The sequence below is a fragment of the Tachyglossus aculeatus genome, chromosome 8, assembly GCF_015852505.1.
Source record: "Tachyglossus aculeatus isolate mTacAcu1 chromosome 8, mTacAcu1.pri, whole genome shotgun sequence".
Lineage (NCBI taxonomy): Eukaryota > Metazoa > Chordata > Mammalia > Monotremata > Tachyglossidae > Tachyglossus > Tachyglossus aculeatus.
In genome coordinates this window covers 36,891,653-36,912,544 of record NC_052073.1, presented here as the reverse complement: position 1 = coordinate 36,912,544, position 20,892 = coordinate 36,891,653, and the positions used below count along the sequence as shown (strand labels likewise).

General features: G+C 47.3%; 2 protein-coding genes across 2 annotated transcripts in view; one reads left to right on the top strand and one right to left on the bottom strand.

The window, feature by feature from the left end:
• Positions 1-11,817, top strand: part of SUN5 (Sad1 and UNC84 domain containing 5) — a 29,567-nt gene extending 17,750 nt beyond the window's left edge. The window contains exons 8-13 of the mRNA XM_038750526.1: positions 1,947-2,055; positions 3,985-4,063; positions 6,021-6,136; positions 7,942-8,109; positions 9,653-9,736; positions 11,635-11,817. Coding sequence (XP_038606454.1) covers positions 1,947-2,055; positions 3,985-4,063; positions 6,021-6,136; positions 7,942-8,109; positions 9,653-9,736; positions 11,635-11,766 — 688 coding nt within the window. The 3' untranslated portion in view covers positions 11,767-11,817. The remainder of the gene's footprint in view (positions 1-1,946; positions 2,056-3,984; positions 4,064-6,020; positions 6,137-7,941; positions 8,110-9,652; positions 9,737-11,634) is intronic.
• Positions 11,818-20,062: 8,245 nt separating this feature from the next.
• LOC119931342 (BPI fold-containing family B member 4-like) overlaps positions 20,063-20,892 on the bottom strand; it is a 37,715-nt gene continuing 36,885 nt past the window's right edge. Inside the window, exon 15 of the mRNA XM_038749941.1 lies at positions 20,063-20,307. Within this exon, the coding sequence (XP_038605869.1) occupies positions 20,284-20,307 (24 nt within the window). The 3' untranslated portion in view covers positions 20,063-20,283. The remainder of the gene's footprint in view (positions 20,308-20,892) is intronic.

Here is a 20,892-nt window from a genome sequence, read left to right as displayed (position 1 = left end):
TTTGGCAAGAAGGAGACAAGTAGCAATTAATCAATGGTATTTATTAAGCACTTAATGAGTGCAGAGCACTGTACTAAGCACTCGGGAGAGTCCAATACAACATAATTACTCCCCTTCACTTTGGCAAGAAGGAGACAAGTAGCAATTAATCAATGGTATTTATTAAGCGCTTAATGTGTGCAGAGCACTGTACTAAGCACTTAGGAGAATACAGTATAACAATAAACAGTTACATTCCCTGCCCACAACAAGTTTGGTGGAGCCAGGATTCTTCTTCTTGTTGTTGTTGTTGTTGTTGTTGTGTTAAGTGCTTACAATGTGCCAAACACTGTTATAAATGCTGGGGTAGAGACAAGTTAATCAGATGAGACACAGTCCCTGTCCCACAAGGGGCTAAATAGGAGGGAGAGCGGGGATTGAATCCCCATTTCACAGAGAAGGAAACCAAGGTCCAGAGAATAATTATTATTATTGTGGTATTTGTTCAGCGCTTTCTATGTGCTGAGCACTGTTCTAAGCACCGGAAGTGAAGGGACTTATCCACAGTCACAGGGCAGGCAGGTGGCAGAGCCTAGACTAGAACCCAAGTCCTCCGGTTCCCCGGCCTGGACTTTTTCCACTAGGCTCCTGCTTCTCTAATAATAATAATAATAATAATAATAATAATGGCATTTATTAAGTGCTTACTATGTGCAAAGCACTGTTCTAAGCACTGGGGAGGTTACAAGGTGATCAGGTTGTCCCACGGGGGGCTCACAGTTTTAATCCCCATTTTCCAGATGAGGGAACTGAGGCCCAGAGAAGGGAAGTGACTTGCCCAGAGTCACCCAGCTGACAAGTGGCAGAGCCGAGGTTTGAACCCATGACCACTGAGCCACGCTGCTTCTCTAAGATAAGTGAAGTGACTTACCCAAGGTCACGCGGCAGAGCTGGAATTAGAACCCAGGTCCTCTGCCCCCCACCCCAGGGCAGGGCAGGACCCTGTGACTGTGGGTCAGTCCCTTCACTCCCAGCGCTTGCTTGGAACAGTGCTCAGCACATAGTAGGCGCTGCACAAATACCATAATAATAATTATTATTTTCTGGGCCTCGGTTTCCCTCTCTGTGAAATGGGGATTCAAGCCCCGCTCTCCCTCCTACTTAGCCCCGTGTGGGACAGGGACTGTGTCTGATCTGATTAACTTGTCTCTAACCCAGCATTTATAACAGTGTTTAGCACATTGTAAGCACTTAAATATCATTATTGTAATTACATTGTAAATTTACAATATACATAAATATATATAAATTTATATTGTAAATATTACAATATTATTGTAAGCACAATAATAGCCCCCTCCTTCCACTCCCCATCTCCCCGCCTTACCTCCTTCCCCTCCCCACATCACCTGGATATATGTATATATGTCTATACGTATTTATTACTCTATTTATTTTATTTGTACATCATCATCATCAATCATATTTATTGAGCACTTACTATGTGCAGAGCACTGTACCAAGCGCTTGGGAAGTACAAATTGGCAACATATAGAGACAGTCCCTACCCAACAGTGGGCTCACAGTCTAAAAGGGGGAGACAGAGAACAAAACCAAACATACTAACAAAATTAAATAGGATAGATATGTACAAGTAAAATAAATAAATAAATAGAGTAATAAATATGTACAAACATATATATATGTTGTGTGTGTGTATATATATATACAGGAATAAATACATATTTATTCTATTTATTTTAATTTGTTAATATGTTTTGTTGTCTGTCTCCCCCTTCCAGACTGTGAGCCCGCTGTCGGGTAGGGACCGTCTCTATAGGTTGCCAACTTGTACTGCCCAAGCGCTTAGTACAGTGCTCTGCACACGGTAGGCGCTCCATAAATACGATTGAATGAATGAATGGAAGGCTCTATCCACTCCGTCCCTGCTTCTTTTCCCGTAACAGGGAGTATCAGGAGATGGTCCAATTCCAAGCTGGCGAAATCAAAGACCTCAGAGCAATCATGGATAATCTACTCGCCACACTGCAAGAGATCAGAGCCATGGCGGATGAGGTGAGGATCTTCCATTTACAGTATTTAAGTGCATAATAATAATAATAATAATAATAATAATAATAACATTCGTTAATAAATCAATAAGTACCTCTGATTGATGGATAGAGTCTCAGCTCCTTAATAATAATAATAATGATGGCATTTGTTAAGCGCTTACTATGTGCAAGGCACTGTTCTAAGCGCTGGGAAGGATACGGGGTGATCAGGTTGCCCCACAGGGAGCTCACAGTCTCAATCCCCATTTTCCAGATGAGGTCACTGAGGCCCAGAGAAGTGAAGTGACTTGCCCAAAGTCCCACAGCTGACAGTTGGCAGGGATTTGAACCCATGACCTCTGACTCCCAAGCCCGGGCTCTTGCCACTAAGCCACGCTGCTTCACTGTACTAAGCGCTGGGGTAGAGACAAACTAATCAGATTAGACGCAGTCCTCACCCCACGTGGTATTTGTTAAGCGCTTACTATGTGCCAGGCACTGTACTAAGTGCTGGGGTGGGTACAAGCAAATCGGATGCCTGTCGCACACGGGGCGCACAGGCTGTGACACCTTGGTCAAGTCACTTCTCTTACAGAAGCGGCACGGCCTAGTGGGTAGAGCCCGGGCTGGGAGACATAAAGACCTGAATTCTCATCCCCACTCTGCCGCTCATCTGCTTGGGCAAGTCATTTCACTTATCTGGGCCTCAGTTTCCTCATCTGTAAAATGGGGATGAAGACTGTGAGCCCCATAGGGAACGGGGGACTGGGTCTAACCTGATTAGTTTGTATCTGCCCCAGCGCTTAGTACAGTGCCTGGCACAGAGGAAGTGCTAAACAAATCCCATTAAAAAAAAAATAATCAATAGTACTTCCTACAAAGGTATTTATTGAGCACTCACTGTGTGCAGAGCACTGTTTTGCACATAGCACTTAATAATAATAATAATAATAATAATAATGATGGTATTTGTTAAGCACTTACTATGTGCAAAGCACTGTTCTAAGCGCTGGGGAGGTTACAAGGTGATCAGGTTGTCCCACGGGGGTCTCACATTTTTAATCCCCATTTTCCAGATGAGGGAACTGAGGCCCAGAGAAGTGAAGTGACTTGCCCAAAGTCATGCAGCTGACAGTTGGTGGAGCAGGGATTTGAACCCATGACCTCTGACTCCAAAGCCCGGGCTCTTTCCACTGAGCCATCATTATCATTATTATTATTATTATTACTGACCACTGGGGAGAATCAACTGCAACAGAATCGATCCTCTTCATTTTAGCCAAAAGAAGACAAGAGTTAATCTGTCTGCTATTTATTTAACGCTCACAGTGTGCAGAGCATTCATTCATTCATTCAATCGTATTTATTGAGCACCTACTGTGTGCAGAGCACTGGACTAAGCGCTTGGGAGAGTTCACTACAAATGGGGTTGGTAGATGTGATCTCTGCTCGCAATAGAAGAGCTCTCAAGAGAAGCAGTAGGGCTCAGTGGAAAGAGCCCGGGCTTTAGAGTCAGAGGTCATGGGTTCAAATTCCGGCTCTGCCAATTGTCAGCTGGGTGACTTTGGGCAAGTCACTTCACTTCTCTGGGCCTCAGTTCCCTCATCTGGAAAATGGGGATTAAAAGACTGTGAGCCCCACATGGGACAACCTGATCACCTTGTATCTCCCCAGCGCTTAGAACAGTGCTTTGCACAAAGTATGCGCTTAACAAATACCATCATCATTATTATTATTAAGGAGCTGAGACTCTATCCATCAATCAGTGGTGCTTATTGAGCACTTTCTGTGTGCGGAGCACTGTACTAAGCGCGTAGGAGAGTCCAATACAGCAGAGTGGGTAGACACGTTCCCTGCCCACAAGGAGCTGATGGTCTAGGGCTACGGCACTCCCGATACTGATCCAACAGAGTTCGTATTTGTATTTTTCTTCCGATTCCTGGGATTTTAGCAAAAGATTGTCCAGAAGATTTTGACGATAATCCAAGGAGACTATGTAGAGAAGCCTGACTTTGCCCTAAAATCTATTGGTGAGTCAATCGATCGATCATTCATTCATTCAGTTGTATTTATTGAGCGCTTACTGTGTGCAGAGCACTGTACTAAGCGCTTGGGAAGTCCAAGTTGGCGACATATAGAGACGGTCCCTACTCGACAACGGGCTCATAGTCTAGAAGGGGGAGACAGACAACAAAACAAAACATGTAGACATCTGTATATATGTACATATGTTTGTACATATTTATTACTCTATTTTACTTGTACATATCCATTCTATTTATTTTATTTTGTTAGTATGTTTGGTTTTATTCTCTGTCTCCCCCTTTTAGACCGTGAGCCCACTGTTGGGTCGGGACTGTCTCTATATGTTGCCAATTTGTACTTCCCAAGCGCTTAGTACAGTGCTCTGCACATAGTAAGCGCTCAATAAATACGATTGATGATGATGTAGACAGGTGTCAAGTCGTCAGAACAAATAGGATTAAAGTTGAATGATCAGTGAATAATTTATTGAGTGCTTACCTTAAGCAAAGCACTGTGCTGAATGCTTGGGAGAGTCCGATTGAACAGAGTCGGTGGATAAATTCCCTGCCCGTGAGGAGTTGCCAGTCAAGAGGGTAAGACAGACATTATTATAAACAGATCAGTCGTATTTATTGAGAGCTTACAGTGCGCAGAGCTGGGGGAGTTCAGTACAACAAACACAATTCCCTGCCCACAACGAGCTTAGAGTCTAGAGGGGGAGACAGGCATTAATAGATGTATATTATGGATATGGACATCAGTGCTGAGAGATCGAATAAAGGGCTGTGAATCAAAAAAGGAGCAGCGAGGCCTAAGTGGGTCAGAAGGATCTGGGTTCTAATCCCGGCTCCGCCACCCGTCTGCCGTGTGACCTTGGGCCAGTCACTTGGCTTCTCTGGGCCGCAATTCCCTCACCTGTAAAATGGGGATTGAGACTGAGAGCCCCACGTGGGACAGGGGACTGTATCCAACTTGGCTCGTATCTCCCCCAACGCTTAGTACGGTGCCTGGCACGTAGTAAGCACTTGAATGCCATGAAAAAAAGTCATGGCATATTGTGTTGCAAATGTATATTCTCCTTGGTACATAAATCAGTGTACCCTGAGAATCACTTAGAGAAGCAGCGTGGCCCAGTGGAAAGAGCCTGGGCTTTGGAGTCAGAGGTCATGGGTTCAAATCCTGGCTCCGCCAATTGTCAGCTGTGTGACTTTAGGCAAGTCACTTCTCTGGGCCTCATTTCCGTCATCTGTAAAATGGGGGTGAAGACTGTGGGCCCCCCGTGGGACAACCTGATCACCTTGTAACCTCCCCAGCACTTAGAACAGTGCTTTGCACATAGTAAGCGCTTAATAATGCCATCATTATTATTATTATTACCCTATAGGGATCTATAGGGGGTGCCCCATTAATAAAGCTGTTCCAACCTTAGTATTCTCGGCCCCCCGCACCCCACGAATAATAATGATGAGGGCGCTGATTCTGCGCCGCTTACTATATGTCACGCCCTGTGCTAAGCATTGCAACAGATTCATTCATTCATTCAATCGTATTTATTGAGCTCTTACTGTGTGCAGAGCACTGTACTAAGCACTTGGGAAGTCCAAGTTGGCAACATATAGAGACAGTCCCTACCCAACAGTGGGCTCACGGTCTAGAATGGGGAGACAGAGAACAAAACAAAACATATTATGCAGTCCTTTCCCCCACAGTTTAAGAGGAAGGGGCATCTGAGTTCTCCCATCCATTTTACAGACAAGGAAACTGAGGCCCAGAGAGGTGAAGTGACGCACCTTAGGTCACACAGCAGGCTGGGACTAGAACTCGGGATTTTTGATTCTACAGATCTTTCCTTTAGCCAGTCGGCCTCTCTTCGGGAAAAAATACCCCCAAACCCAAACCTTCTCCTTGTCCCTGACTTGGAGTTGGGGTCGGCGGAGGGGGCGGCGATAATTGCCATTTCAGGTGCCGCCATCGATTTCGAGCACACGTCGGCAACCTACAGTTGCGGCAAAGCTAGATCCTACTGGAACTGGTTCCGTCTCTGGGATTTCGCCCATTCCCCGGAAGTCATATTGGAGGTGAGAATTCCCAACTTTCCTTTCCAGGGTGGTAATTGGGCTTCGATCTTCTTATTATGCCCCACTCTAGCCCCGAAGCTCCACGATCGTATATACCAACTCTGTTATAGTGGATTCTCCCAATGGTAAATACCATTGATTAATTGATTGATTGATTGATCTGTAGACCGTAAGCTAGAGTCCACTTGAGAAAGTTCAATATAACAGAGTTGACAGTTATTTTCCCCGCTCAGAGGGAGCTCACCCCGGCTCTCTGACAAACAAGGCCGAGGCAATCCTAAATGGAGGCCTCATTCCCGGTCTCTGACCAGACCTGAGAGTTTCCCGACAAGGCTGAGGCGATCCACAATGGAGGCCTCGTCCCCACTTTCCGATCAAACCTGAAAGTTTCCCATTAAGGCTGAGGAGATTCAAAATGGAGGTGTCACCTCAGCTCTATGACCATAGCTGAGAGTTTTCCGACACGGCTGAGGTGATCCAAAATGGAGGCCTCGTCCCCGCTCTCCGACCAAACACGAAAGTTTCCCAGCAAGGCTGAGGAGATTCAAAATGGAGGCGTCACCTCGGCTCTATGACCATAGCTGAGAGTTTTCCGACAAGGCTGAGGTGATCCACAATGGAGGCCTCGTCCCCGCTCTCCGACCAAACCCGAAAGTTTTCCAGCAAGGCTGAGGAGATTCAAAATGGAAGTGTCACCTCAGCTCTATGAGAGTTTCCTGACAAAGGTGAGGAGTTATAAAATGGTGGCCTCATCCCCGCTCTCTGACCAAACCTGAGAGTTTCCTGACAAGGCAGAGGAGATACAAAATGGTGGCCTCATCCTCGCTCTCTGACCAAACCTGAGAGTTTCCCGACAAAAGTGAGGGGTTATAAAATGGTGGCCTCATTCCCGCTCTCTGACCAAACCTGAGAGTTTCCTGACAAGGCTGAGGAGATCCAAAATGGCGAATCTTGGCCTTTTTGCCCTTTGAAGCCCCACACCATTTCTCCCAGTACCTGCTCTACTAAAGACTCCCTACTCCTCAGTCTTTGAGCTTATAATCAATCAATCAATCGATCGTATTTATTGAGCGCTTACTGTGTGCAGAGCACTGTACTAAGCGCTTGGGAAGTCCAAGTTGGAAACATATAGAGACAGTCCCTACCCAACAGTGGGCTCACAGTCTATATCCTGAAAGCGAGAGAGAGCCAGTATCAAATCCCCATTTTACGGATGGAGGAAGCGCAAGTGGCTCACCCAAGGTCATCATCATCATCATCATCAGTGTGCAGAGCACTGTACTAAGCGCTTGGGAAGTACAAGTTGGTAACATATAGAGAAGCAGCGTGGCTCAGTGGAGAAGAGCACGGGCTTTGGAGTCAGAGGTCATGGGTTCAAACCCCGGCTCTGCCAATTGTCAGCTGTGTGACTTTGGGCAAGTCACTTAACTTCTCTGGGCCTCAGTTACCTCATCTGTAAAATGGGGATTGAGACTGTGAGCCCCCCGTGGGACAACCTGATCACCTTGTCACCTCCCCAGTGCTTAGAACAGTGCTTTGCACATAGTAAGCGCTTAATAAATGCCATTATTATTATTATTATTATTATTATTATTATATAGAGACGGTCCCTACCCAACAGAGGGCTCGCAGTCTATATCCTGAAAGCGAGAGAGAGCCAGTATCAAATCCCCATTTTACGGATGGAGGAAGCGCAAGTGACTCACCCAAGGTCACGCGGCAGGCGGGGCAGAACCGGGATTAGAACCCAGGTCCTACGACCACTCAGATGGCACGTCATCCTTCTACCTCTTCTCTCGTTCCAGCCCAACGTGACCCCGGGCAACTGCTGGCCCTTTCTGGGCCACCGCGGCCAAGTGGTCATCCGCCTGGCCAGAAAAATCTACCTCACAAACATCACCATTCAGCACATCCCCAAGGCCGTCTCGCTCTCCGGAAACCTCAGCGCGGCCCCCAAAGACTTTGCCGTTTATGTGAGTCGTTTCAATCCGTCCAGCGGTAGTATCTACTATGCGTGCAGCACTGTACTAAACGCTTGGGAGTGCCCAAAACAACAGAACCATTCGTGTAGAGTTGATAAAGATACACGGGGGAGCACTGGCTCCCCGGGGACGGCTACTTTTCTGGCCATCCCATCCCACTTTATTACTTTTAAATAAATACGCGCTAGGCACTGTACTAAGCACTGGGGTAGATACAAGCTCAACAGGTTGGAAACAGTCCCTGTCCCACATGGGGCTCACGGTCTTCACCCCCGTTTTACAGATGAGGGAACTGAGGCCCAGAGAAGTGAAGTGACTGGCCCAAGGTCACACGGCAGATAAGTGGTAGAGGCGGGATTAATGATGATGATGACAATGATAATAATCTTCGTATTTGTTAAGCGTTTTTTATATGGCAAGCGTTGAGTCCCTGTCCCATGTGGGGCTCACGGCCTTAAACCCCATTTGGCAGATGAGGAAACTGAGGCCCAGAGAAGTGAAGTGACTTGCGCAGGGTCAATCAATCAATCAATCAATCGTATTTATTGAGCGCTTACTGTGTGCAGAGCACTGGACTAAGCACTTGGGAAGTACAAGTTGGCAACATATAGAGACAGTCCCTACCCAACAGTGGGCTCACAGTCTAGAAGGGGGAGACAGAGAACAAAACCAAACATATTAACAAAATAAAATAAAAATAGAATAGATATGTACAAGTAAAATAAATAAATAAATAAATAAATACAGTAATAAATATGTACGAACATATATACATATATGTATATGTATATACATGTATATCATCATCAATCGTCTTTATTGAGCACTTACTATGTGCAGAGCACTGTACTAAGTGCTTGGGAAGTACAAATCGGCAACGTATATGCATATATATACATATATACATATATACATATATATATATATATATATATATATATATAGTCAACCAGCAGGCAAGCGGCAGAGCCGGGATGAGAACCCAGATCCTTCTGAGGCCCAGGCCCGGGCTCTAACCACCAGATAACACTGCTTCTCTGTGACTTAACTCCATCCACGCTCCAAGGATATTACAGGTTCCCAATTTCCAGTTCTAATCTCTTGCTACTGAACCCAAAAAGCTAATAATAATAATGATAATAATGGCATTTATTAAGCACTTACTACATGCAAAGCACTGTTCTAAGCACTGGGGAGGTTACAAGATGATCGGGTAGTCCCCCGGGGGGCTCGCAGTCTTCATCCCCATTTTACAGAGGAGGGAACTGAGGCACAGAGAAGTGAAGTGACTTGCCCCAAATCACCCAGCTGACACTTGGCGGAGCCGGGATTTGAACCCACGACCTCTGACTCCAAAGCCCGCGCTCTTGCCACTGAGCCAGCTAGCGTCTGCCAACTCTGTGGCATTGTCCTCTCCCAAGCGCTTAGTACAGCGCTCCACACACAGTAAGTGCTCGATAAATACGAGGGACCGGTCGCTCAGTGGATCCTTCCCCGCCCACGGTCTCCTCCCTGCCTTCTCCTTCCGTCCTAGGGCATCGACGACGCCGGAGAAGACGTTTTCTTGGGGGCCTTCATGTTCCAAGCTGACAGCTCTCTCCAGACATTTGACCTCACGGTACGTCCCAAGGTCAAGGGTGGCTAGTTGGGTCCACCCCCGGTGGTATTTTGGACGAGAGATAAACCGTAGGACGCTCAAGGGTCGATTTTTTTTTTTAGCTAGTTGCAGCGTCCGCTAACTCTCAGTGTGGCCTAGCGGAAAGAGCCCCGGCTGGGAGTTAGAAGGACCCAGCTCCTCCACGTGTCTGCTGCGTGTCCTTGGATAAGTCACTTCCCTTCTCTGGGCCTCAGTGACCTCGTCTGGAAAACAGGCGCCGCGGAAGGGAGCGGGAGGAGGGGAGGGCGTTCCGGGCCGGAGGCAGGATGTGGGCGAAGAGGTTGGGCGGCGAGGGAGACGAGATGGAGGGGCAGGATGGCACTCGAGGAACCGAGTGGATTGAGCAGCAAGGTGAGGCAGGAGGAGGCGAGGGGATGGACGGCTTTGAAGCCGAGGGTGACGAGGGACTGTATATGTTGCCAACTTGTACTTCCCAAGTGCTTAGTACAGTGCTCTGCACACAGTAAGCGCTCAGTAAATATGATTGATTGTTGGATGTGGAGGTGGATGTGAGCCCTTCTAGACTGTGAGCCCACTGTTGGGTAGGGACCGTCTCTATATGTTGCCAACTTGGACTTCCCAAGCGCTTAGTACAGTGCTCTGCACACAGTAAGCGCTCAATAAATACGATTGATTGTTGGATGTAGAGGTGGATGCGAGCCCTTCTAGACTGTGAGCCCACTGTTGGGTAGGGACCCTCTCTATATGTTGCCAACTTGGACTTCCCAAGCGCTTAGTACAGTGCTCTGCACACAGTAAGCGCTCAATAAATACCACTGATGATTGATTGATTGGATGGGCAACCCCTGGAGTTTCTTGAGGTGTGGGGAAACCCGACCTGATTGTTTCCATAGAAAAATGATCTGGGCAGCAGAGCGAAGTGACGGGAGGCTGGGAGGTCATCAAGGAGGCTGATATGTATAGTAATCCGGGAGGGAGAGGATGAGTGATCATGTTATTCATTCATTCAGTCTTATTTACTGAGCACTTACGGGCTGCAGAGCACTGTACTAAGTGCTTGGGAAAGCACAATGCAACAAGAGTGACAATCCCTGCCCACGACCGGATCACGGACTGGAGGGGGAGACAGACATCAGTGCAAATAAACCGGGTATTAACGTGGTAGCGGTTCAGATGGAGAGGAAAGAACAGATTTTAGCGACGTTCTGGAGGTCGAACCGAATATGTGGTATTTACTCAGCGCTTGCTAGGTGCACAGCACTGTCCTAAGCACTTCGCCCAGTAAGTGTTCAATAAATAATTACCGTGAGAAGTAGCATGGCTCAGTGGAAAGAGCCCAGGCTTTGGAGTCAGAGGTCATGGGCTCAAATCCCGGCTCCGCCAATTGTCAGCTGGGTGACTTTGGGCAAGTCGCTTCACTTCTCTGGGCCTCAGTTACCTCATCTGTAAAATGGGGATTAAGACTGTGAGCCCGCGAGGGACAACCTGATCACCTTGTAACCTCCCCAGCGCTTAGAACAGTGCATTGCACATAGTAAGCGCTTAATAAATGCCATCATCATTATTATTATTATTATTATTAAATAACATCCTTATTAAGAGCTTACTATGCATCACACCCTGTACTGAGCAGTGTCGGGTTGGACGCAGTCCCCATCCCAGTTTTAATCCCCATTTTCCAGTCGAGGCCACTGAGGCCTAGAGAAACGACTGGCCCAAGGTCACGCGGCGGCCAAGCGGCAGGGCTGGGATGAGAAGCCATCTACTAGACGCCGTCGCTACACCCCTGCAGCTGCCCCCCGGGAGGATTTGGGGAGCCGGGCGGGAGAGGAAGGGGGTTTCACGATTAACGGACCGGAACCGTGGCGGCCTGCGGGTTCCTTTGGCTCTCGTTTCAGAACAAACACGCCAAGCCCTTTGGCTCCATAAAGCTACAAATCACGTCAAACTGGGGCCACCCCCGTTTCACGTGTCTGTACCGTGTGCGGGCCCACGGAACCTTGGGAGAGCCCGAGACCATCGCCTGCTGACCCCTCCTGCGCCTAGGCGGCCGGTAGTCTTTGGATAGAAATAAAGTTCGACCGGATCCTTCAAGCCTCTGTCTCTTCCTTCTCCTCGGCCTTTGCCTCTCTAATAATAATAATGGGTTCAAATCCCGGCTTCGCCACTTATCAGCTGTGTGACTTTGGGCAAGTCACTTAACTTCTCTGTGCCTCAGTTACCTCATCTGTAAAATGGGGGTGAAGACTGTGAGCCCCCCCGTGGGACAACCTGATCACCTTGTAACCTCCCCAGCGCTTAGAACAGTGCTTTGCACATAGTAAGTGCTTAAGAAATGCCAATATTATTATTATTATTAATAATCATGCCGGTATTGGTTTAGCACTTACTGTGGGCCAGGCACTGTTCTAAGCGCTGGGGGAGATACAAGGCGATCAGGTTGTCCCATGTGGGGCTCCCAGGCTGCAAAAATACAATTGAATGAATGAATGAATCCCCATTTTGCAGACAAGGGAACTGAGGCCCGGAGAAGTGACTTGCCCAAAGTCACACAGCTGAGCTGACGAGCGGCGGAGCTGGCATTAGAACCCACGACCTTAGGCTCCCGAGCCCAGGCTCTTCTGCTGCTTCTCAACACCATTTCCACTACTACTAATAATAATAATTTTGGTATTTGTTAAGCGCTTACTATGTGCAAATCACTGTTCTAAGCGCTGGGGGAGGTACAAGGTGATCAGGTTGTCCCATGTGGGGCTCCCAGTCTTCAAAAATACAATTGAATGAACGAATGAATCCCCATTTTGCAGACGAGGGAACTGAGGCCCAGAGAAGTGACTTGCCCAAAGTCACACAGCTGAGCTGATGAGCGGCGGAGCTGGCATTAGAACCCATGACCTCAGGTTCCTGAGCCCAGGCTCTTCTGCTGCTTCTCAGCACCATTTCCACTACTACTACTACTAATAATTTTGGTATTTGTTAAGCACTTACTATGTGCAAAGCACTGTTCTAAGCGCTGGGGGAGGTACAAGGTGATCAGGTTGTCCCATGTGGGGCTCCCAGTCTTCAAAAATACGATTGAATGAACGAATGAATCCCCATTTTGCAGACGAGGAAACTGAGGCCCAGAGAAGTGACTTGCCCAAAGTCACACAGCTGAGCTGACGAGCGGCGGAGCCGGGATTAGAAACCACGACCTCAGGCTCCCAAGCCCAGGCTCTTCTGCTGCTTCTCAGCACCATTTCCACTACTACTACTAATAATAATTTTGGTATTTGTTAAGTGCTTACTATGTGCAAAGCCCTGTTCTAAGCGCTGGAGAGGATACAAGGTGATCAGGTTGTCCCATGTGGGGCTCACAATCTTAATCCCCATTTTAAAGATGAGGTAACTGAGGCACGGAGAAGTTAGCCCACTGTTGGGTAGGGACTGTCTCTATATGTTGCCAACTTGTACTTCCCAAGTGCTTAGTACAGTGCTCTGCACACAGTAAGTGCTCAATAAATACGATTGATTGATTAAATGACTTCTGCTATTACCACTATTATCACTACTAATAATTATGGTATTTAAGTGCTTACTATTCATTCATTCATTCAATTGCATTTATTGAGCGCTTACTGTGTGCAGAGCACTGTACTAAGCACTTAGGAAGTACAAGTTGGCAACACATAGAGATGGTCCCTACCCAACAGTGGGCTCACAGTCTAGAACCGTACTAAGCGCTGGGGTAGATACAAGGTACTACCACCACCTCTACCATTTCCACCATCCTCATTAGAGAAGCAGCGTGGCTCAGTGGAAAGAGCCTGGGCTTTGGAGTCAGAGGTCATGGGTTCAAATCTCAGCTCCACCAAATGTCAGCTGGGTGACTTTGGGCAAGTCACTTCACTTCTCTGGGCCTCAGTTCCCTCATCTGCAAAATGGGGATTAAGACTGGGAGCCCCCTGTGAGACAACCCGATCACCTTGTAAACTCCCCAGCGCTTAGAACAGGGCTTTGCACATAGTAAGTGCTTAATAAATGCCATTATTATTATTCCTTCTAGACTGTGAGCCCGCTGTTGGGTAGGGACCGTCTCTATATGCTGCCAACTTTTACTTCCCAAGCGCTTAGTCCAGTGCTCTGCACACAGTAAGCGCTCAATAAATACGAATGAATGAATGAATGAATGAATGAATTACTCCCTGCTATTTTTGCTTCTTTCATTCATTCAACCGTATTTATTGAGTGCTTACTGTGTGCAGAGCACTGTACTAAGCGCTTGGGAAGTACTCTCCCCCTCATCCCCAACACCACCATTTCTACTACTAGCACGGCCCAGGGGATAGAGCCCAGGACTGTGAGCCCGCTGTTGGGTAGGGACCGTCTCTCTATGTTGCCAACTTGTCCTTCCCAAGCGCTTAGTACAGTGCTCTGCACGCAGTAAGCGCTCAATAAATACGATTGAACGAATGAATGGAAGGAGCCGGGTTCATTCGTTCGTTCAATCGTATTTATTGAGCGCTTACTGTGTGCGGAGCACGGGACAAAGCGCTCTGCTACTCGTCGGCTGCGTGACCTTGGCCAAGTCACTTCACTTCTCCACGCCTCAGATCCCTCATCCGTAAAAAGGAGGATGGAGGCCGTGAGCCCCATGTGGGATAGGGACTGTGTCCAACCCAATTCGCTTTTCTCTCCCCCAGGGCTCAGTACATTACCTGGCACTTAGCGAGCGCTTAACGAATACCACAATGATGAATTATTATTATTTCAATTCCAACCTGGACTGCTGACGTATTTTTCTATTTACGAGAAGCAGCCTGGCTTAGTGAAAAGAGCGCAGGCTTGAGAGTCAGAGGTCGAGGGTTCTAATCCCGGCTCCGCCACTTGTGAGCCCACTGTTGGGTAGGGACTGTCTCTATATGTTGCCAATTTGTACTTCCCAAGCGCTTAGTACAGTGCTCTGCACATAGTAAGCGCTCAATAAATACGATTGATGATGATGATGTCAGCTGTGTGACCTTGGGCAAAACACTTTACTTCTCTGGGCCTCAGTTACCTCCTCTGTAATAATAATAATAATAATAATAATGGCATTTATTAAGCGCTTACTACATGCAAAGCACTGTTCTAAGCGCTGGGGAGGTTATAATGTGATCAGATTGTCCCATGGGGGGCTCACAGTCTTCATCCCCATTTTCCAGATGAGGGAACTGAGGCACAGAGAAGTGAAGTGAGTCACCTCATCTGTCAAATGGGGATGAAGACTGTGAGCCCCACGTGGGACAACCTGATTGCCTTGTATCTACCCCAGCGTTTAGAAAGCGCTTTAGAAAGTGCTTAGCACAGTGGTCTGCACACGGAAAGCGCTCAATAAATACGATTGAATTCATTCATTCAATCGTATTTATTGAGCACTTACTGTGTGTGCAGAGCACTGTACTAAGCGCTTGGGAAGTACAAGTTGGCAACATCTAGAGACGGTCCCTACCCAACAGTGGCCTCACAGCCTAGAAGGGGGAGACAGAGAACAAAACAAAACATATTAACAAAATAAAATAAATAGAATAAATATGCACCGTTCTAAGCGCTGGGGAGGTTACAAGGCGAGGAGGTTGTCCCACAGGGGCCTCCCAGTCTTCATCCCCATTTTCCAGATGAGGGAACTGAGGCCTGGAGAAGTGAAGTGACTTGCCCAAAGTCACCCAGCTGACAATTGGCGGAGCCGGCATTTGAACCCACGACCTCTGCCGCCAAAGCCTGGGCTCTTTCCATTTAGCCAAATGGGGCTGAGTGTGGGGTAAATAGAGGGTACAAACAAGCATTCTAATAATAATTGCTCAGCACATAGTAAGCGCTTAACGAATGAGCCCACTGTTGGGTAGGGACCGCCTCTGTATGTTGCCGACTTTTGGACTTCCCGAGCGCTCAGTCCAGTGCTCTGCACACAGTAAGCGCTCAATCAATACGATTGAACGAATGAATGAATGAAATGCCAATATTATTCTTATTATTTTAGCTGGGAGATGGAGAAGGGGAGAATAAATCGATTCTTGTGTCTGTCTCCACCTCCCTCCCTCCTCTCCCAGAGATCTCCCCGGCCACAAAGGAGCTTGTCCTGAGCGGATTTCGCCCTGGAGGTGAACCCCCACATAATATTGGCCTTGTTTCCCGATTGCAATCGAACCGGGCAAGGAACAAAACCAGACAGGACATTGTTTCGGGTGCCAAGGTTCTCCGGGGCGAAACCGGAGAGGAGAAGCACCCTTCCCATGTCTGCCAAAACATACGCAGTCCCTGAACCGACTCGCGGTCTCGGGTTTCTTGGTGAATGCCAACGGAGATAATCCGGGCCGGAAAAAGAGGAAATTCTTGGCCGGAGTCTGAGGATCAGGCCGGGGTGGGTGGAAAGGGAGGCGGCGCTGGGGGTCCACTCCAAAACATTTGCCCCGGGCCCTGGAGTCAAGGAGATCCAGCTTGGATCGTGCGGGGGAACTCGATAATCGGTGGTAGTTTTTTTGAGCCCTGCGGAGCACTGGATTGAGGACCGGACGCGATTTCGGCCTTCGAGTCGGTCAATCGGTGGTATTTAGTGAGCGCTCGCTGGGAGCCAAGCACTGTACTAAGCGCTTGGGAGAGTTGGTGGACGCATCCCCTACCTACCAGGAGTTTACAGCGGAGAAGGGGAGAAGGATATTAAATAATAATAATGATAATGATGGCATTTATTAAGCGCTTACTATGTGCAAAGCACCGTTCTAAGCGCTGGGGAGGTTCCAAGGCGATCAGGTTGTCCCACGAGGGGCTCACAGTCTTAAACCCCCATTTTACAGATGAGGGAACTGAGGCCTAAAGAAGTGAAGTGACTCGCCCAAAGTCACACAGCTGACAATTGGTGGAGTCGGGATTTGAACCCATAACCTCTGACTCCAAAGCCCAGGATCTTTCCACTAAGCCACGAATTACGAATATGGGATCCAAGTGTTGTGGGGCTGAGGGCCGGAGTCAATATTCCTTGGTTTAGTTTGAGAACATTTTCATTTTTCCAAAGTACTTTCACGTCTAGACAGCTCCATGTGGGCAGGGAACGTGTCTACCAACTCCATTCATTCATTCAATCGTATTTATTGAGCGCTTACTGTGTGCAGAGCACTGTACTAAGCGCTTGGCAAGTATTGGACTCTCCCAAACGCTCAGTACAGTGCCCTGCACACAGTAATCTCTCAGCGTGACTCAATGGAAAGAGCCCGGGCTTGGGAGTCAGAGGACGTGGGTTCTAATCCCGGTGCCGCCGCTTGTCTGCTGTGTGACCTTGGGCAAGTCACTTCTCTGAGCCTCAGTGACCGTGGCTCAGTGTGGAAAGAGCCCGGGCTTTGGAGTCAGAGGTCGTGGGTTCAAATCCCGGCTCTGCCAATTGTCAGCTGGGTGACTCTGGGCAAGTCACTTCACTTCTCTGGGCCTCAGTGACCTCATCTGGAAAATGGGGATTAAGATTGCGAGCCCACGTGGGACAACCTGATCACCTTGTAACCTCCCCAGTGCTTAGAACAGTGCTTTGCACACAGTAAGCGCTTAACAAATACCATTATTATTATTATTATGAAGACTGCGAGCCTCACGTGGGCCAACCTGATCACCTTGTAGTCATTCATTCAATCGCATTTATTGAGCGCTTACTGTGTGCAGAGCACTGTACTAAGCGCTTGGGAAGTCCAAGTCGGCAACATCTAGAGACGCTCCCTACCCAACAGTAGGCTCACAGTCTAGAAGGGGGAGACAGAGAACAAAATAAAACACATTAACAAAATGAAATAAGTAGAATAAATATGTACAAGTAAAATAAATAAATAGAGTAATAAATACATACGAACATATATACATATATACAGGTGCTGTGGGGAAGGGAAGGAGGTAAGATGGGATGGATGGAGAGGGGGCAGAGGGGGAGAGGAAGGAGGGGGCTCAGTCTGGGAAGGCCTCCTACCCCGGCGCTTAGAACAGTGCTTAGCACATAGTAAGCGCTTAACAAATACCATAATTATTCATTATTATCGTTATTAATAAATACAATTGATTGCTCTGTAGACTGTCAGCTCATTGTGGTGGGGATTGTGACAACCAACTGTCATATTGGACTCTCCCAAGCGCTTAGTACAGTGCCCTGCTCACAGTAGGCACTCAATCCACTCATCAATTGGTGGATTTTTCTCCCCAATATATCCCCCTGGAGGTATATGGAGGGAGAGGGCATCCTCCCCATTTTACAGATGAGAAGACCGAGGCCCGGAGAGGTGAAGTGACTTACCCAAGGCCACCCGGTGGGACAGGGACTGAGCTGGGATCGGAATCCAGGTCCTCTGCCTCTCAGCCCCTTTGTTCTCATCCCTAGATCGTCCACTGAACAATCGAGCGGTTGATCAGTGGCTCAGTGGAAAGAGATTATTATTAATAATAGTAATAATGATAATGGCATTTATTAAGCGCTTACTATGTGCCAAGCACTGTTCTAAGCGCTGGGGAGGTTACAAGGCGATCAGGTTGTCCCACAGGGGGCTCCCAGTCTTCATCCCCATTTTACAGATGAGATAACTGAGGCTCAGAGAAGTGACTGGACCAAGGTCACACAGCAGACATGTGGCGGAGCCAGGATTATTAATAATAATTATTATAATAATAATAATGACATTTATTAAGTACTTACTATGGGCAAAGCACTGTTCTAAGCGCTGGGGAGGTTACAAGGTGATCAGGTTGTCCCACATGGGGCTCACAGTCTTAATCCCCATTTTACAGATGAGGGAACTGAGGCTCAGAGAAGTGACTGCCCCAAGGTCACACAGCAGACATGTGGCGGAGCCGGGATTATTATTAATAATAGTAATAATAATAATGGCATTTATTAAGCGCTTACTATGTGCAAAGCACTGTTCTAAGCGCTGGGGAGGTTACAAGGTGATCAGGTTGTCCCACATGGGGCTCACAGTCTTAATCCCCATTTTACAGGTGAGGGAACTGAGGCACAGAGAAGTTAAGTGACTTGCCCAAAGTCACACAGTTGACAAGTGGGGGAGCGGGGATTAGACTCCCCAGCCCGGGCTCTTTCCACTGATAGTAAGCACTGTGGGGACTGTCTCTATGTGTTGCCGACTTGCACGTCCCAAGCGCTTAGTACAGTGCTCTGCACACAGTAAGCGCTCAATAAATACGATTGATTGATTGATTGATTAATAAACACCATCTCTGTTCGGTATCTGTATCAGCCCGGGAACTCGGCCTGTTTATCTTGGCTTCAGGATTTGGCAGCCAGCGAACGCTCAACAAATACCGCAACGATTAAATAAATCCCGATGATTGAAATTCCTAGGAGAGCAAACACCCAGAGAACACAGTAAGTGCTCAATAAATACGATTGATTGATTGATTGATTGATTGATTGATTAATTGATTGAATGGGTCCCGTCCGAGCCCCCGGGGGAGACCACAGAGAGGAGAGGCCCGCTGGGCAAAAATCGCGCCCACCCCAACCCCGACCCCCAGATTCTGGAACACAGACTCGGCTCGAAATTCATTCCATCAATCCATGGCGCTGATTATTTTTTGAAAAAATAATATTTGTTAAATCAGTCAATCGTTAACACGGAGAGAAGCAGCGTGGCTCAGTGGAAAGAGCCCGGGCTTTGGAGTCCGAGGTCATGGGTTCAAATGCCGGCTCCGCCACTTGTCAGCTGGGTGACTTTGGGCAAGTCACTTCACTTCTCCGGGCCTCAGTTCCCTCATCTGGAAAATGGGGATTAAAACTGTGAGCCCCCCGGGGGACAACCTGATCACCTTGTATCCCCCCAGCGCTTAGAGCGCCTTAGAGTATATATGTATATATGTTTGTACATATTTATTACTCTATTTATTTATTTTACTTGTACATATCTATTCTATTTATTTTATTTTGTTAGTATGTTTGGTTTTGTTCTCCGTCTCCCCCTTTTAGACTGTGAGCCTGCTGTTGGGTAGGGACTGTCTCTATATGTTGCCAATTTGTACTTCCCAAGCGCTTAGTACAGTGCTCTGCACACAGTAAGCGCTCAATAAATACGATTGATGATGATGATGATGACTGTCTCTGTATGTTGCCAATTTGCACTTCCCAAGCGCTTAGTACGGTGCTCTGCACACAGTAAGCGCCCAATAAATACGATTGATTGATTGATTGATTAGAACACTGCTTTGCACATAGTAAGCGCTTCACAAATACCATTATTATGATGATTATTGACAAATACCATAAACCAAGAGAGGATCACACCATCTCAGCTGAGGAAACGGGAAATTTATTGGGAAGGAGACCTTGGCCCCACCCCCTTCCCATCATGTGCTGCTTCCATCTAGAAAGGAATTGGGGGTGGGGGTCAGGAAAAAGGGGGCGCTTTCCCTTCTGGGATTCATCTTACTGGCTTCCTGAAGGACGGAGGAGAAACTGAGGCAGGGGGGATGAGGAGAGTCTTTTCTTCCTCCTCTCCAGAGCCAAGAAGCGCTGACCATCATCCCTTCTTCTTCCAGCTGCGTATCCTCCTTCACACAGTCACCAACACCATCCCCTAGGGAAACACCAAGCGCTTAGTACAGTGCTCTGCATTCATTCATTCAATCGTATTTATTGAGCGCTTACTGTGTGCAGAGCACTGGACTAAGCGCTTGGGAGGTACAAGTTGGCAACGTATTAAGACGGTCCCTACCCGACAGCGGGCTCACAGGCTAGAAGGGGGAGACAGACAATAAAACAAAACATATTAATAAAATAAAATGAATGGAATAAATATGTACAAGTAAAATAAATAGAGTAATAAATATGTACAAACATATATACATATATACAGGTGCTGCGGGGAGGGGAAGGGGGTCAGACAAAAAGCCCTCAATAAATATGGTAATAATAATAATGATGGCATTTATTAAGCGCTTACTATGTACAAAGCACTGTTCTAAGCGCTGGGGAGGTTACAAGGTGATCAGGTTGAGCCCCCTCCTCCCTGCCTTACCTCCTTCCCCTCCCCACAGCACCTGGATATATGTATATATGTTTATACAGATTTATTACTCTATTTCTTTTACTTGTACATATTTATTGTACAAGTAAAAGAAATAAATAGAGTATACAAGTAGAATACAAGTAGAATAAATAT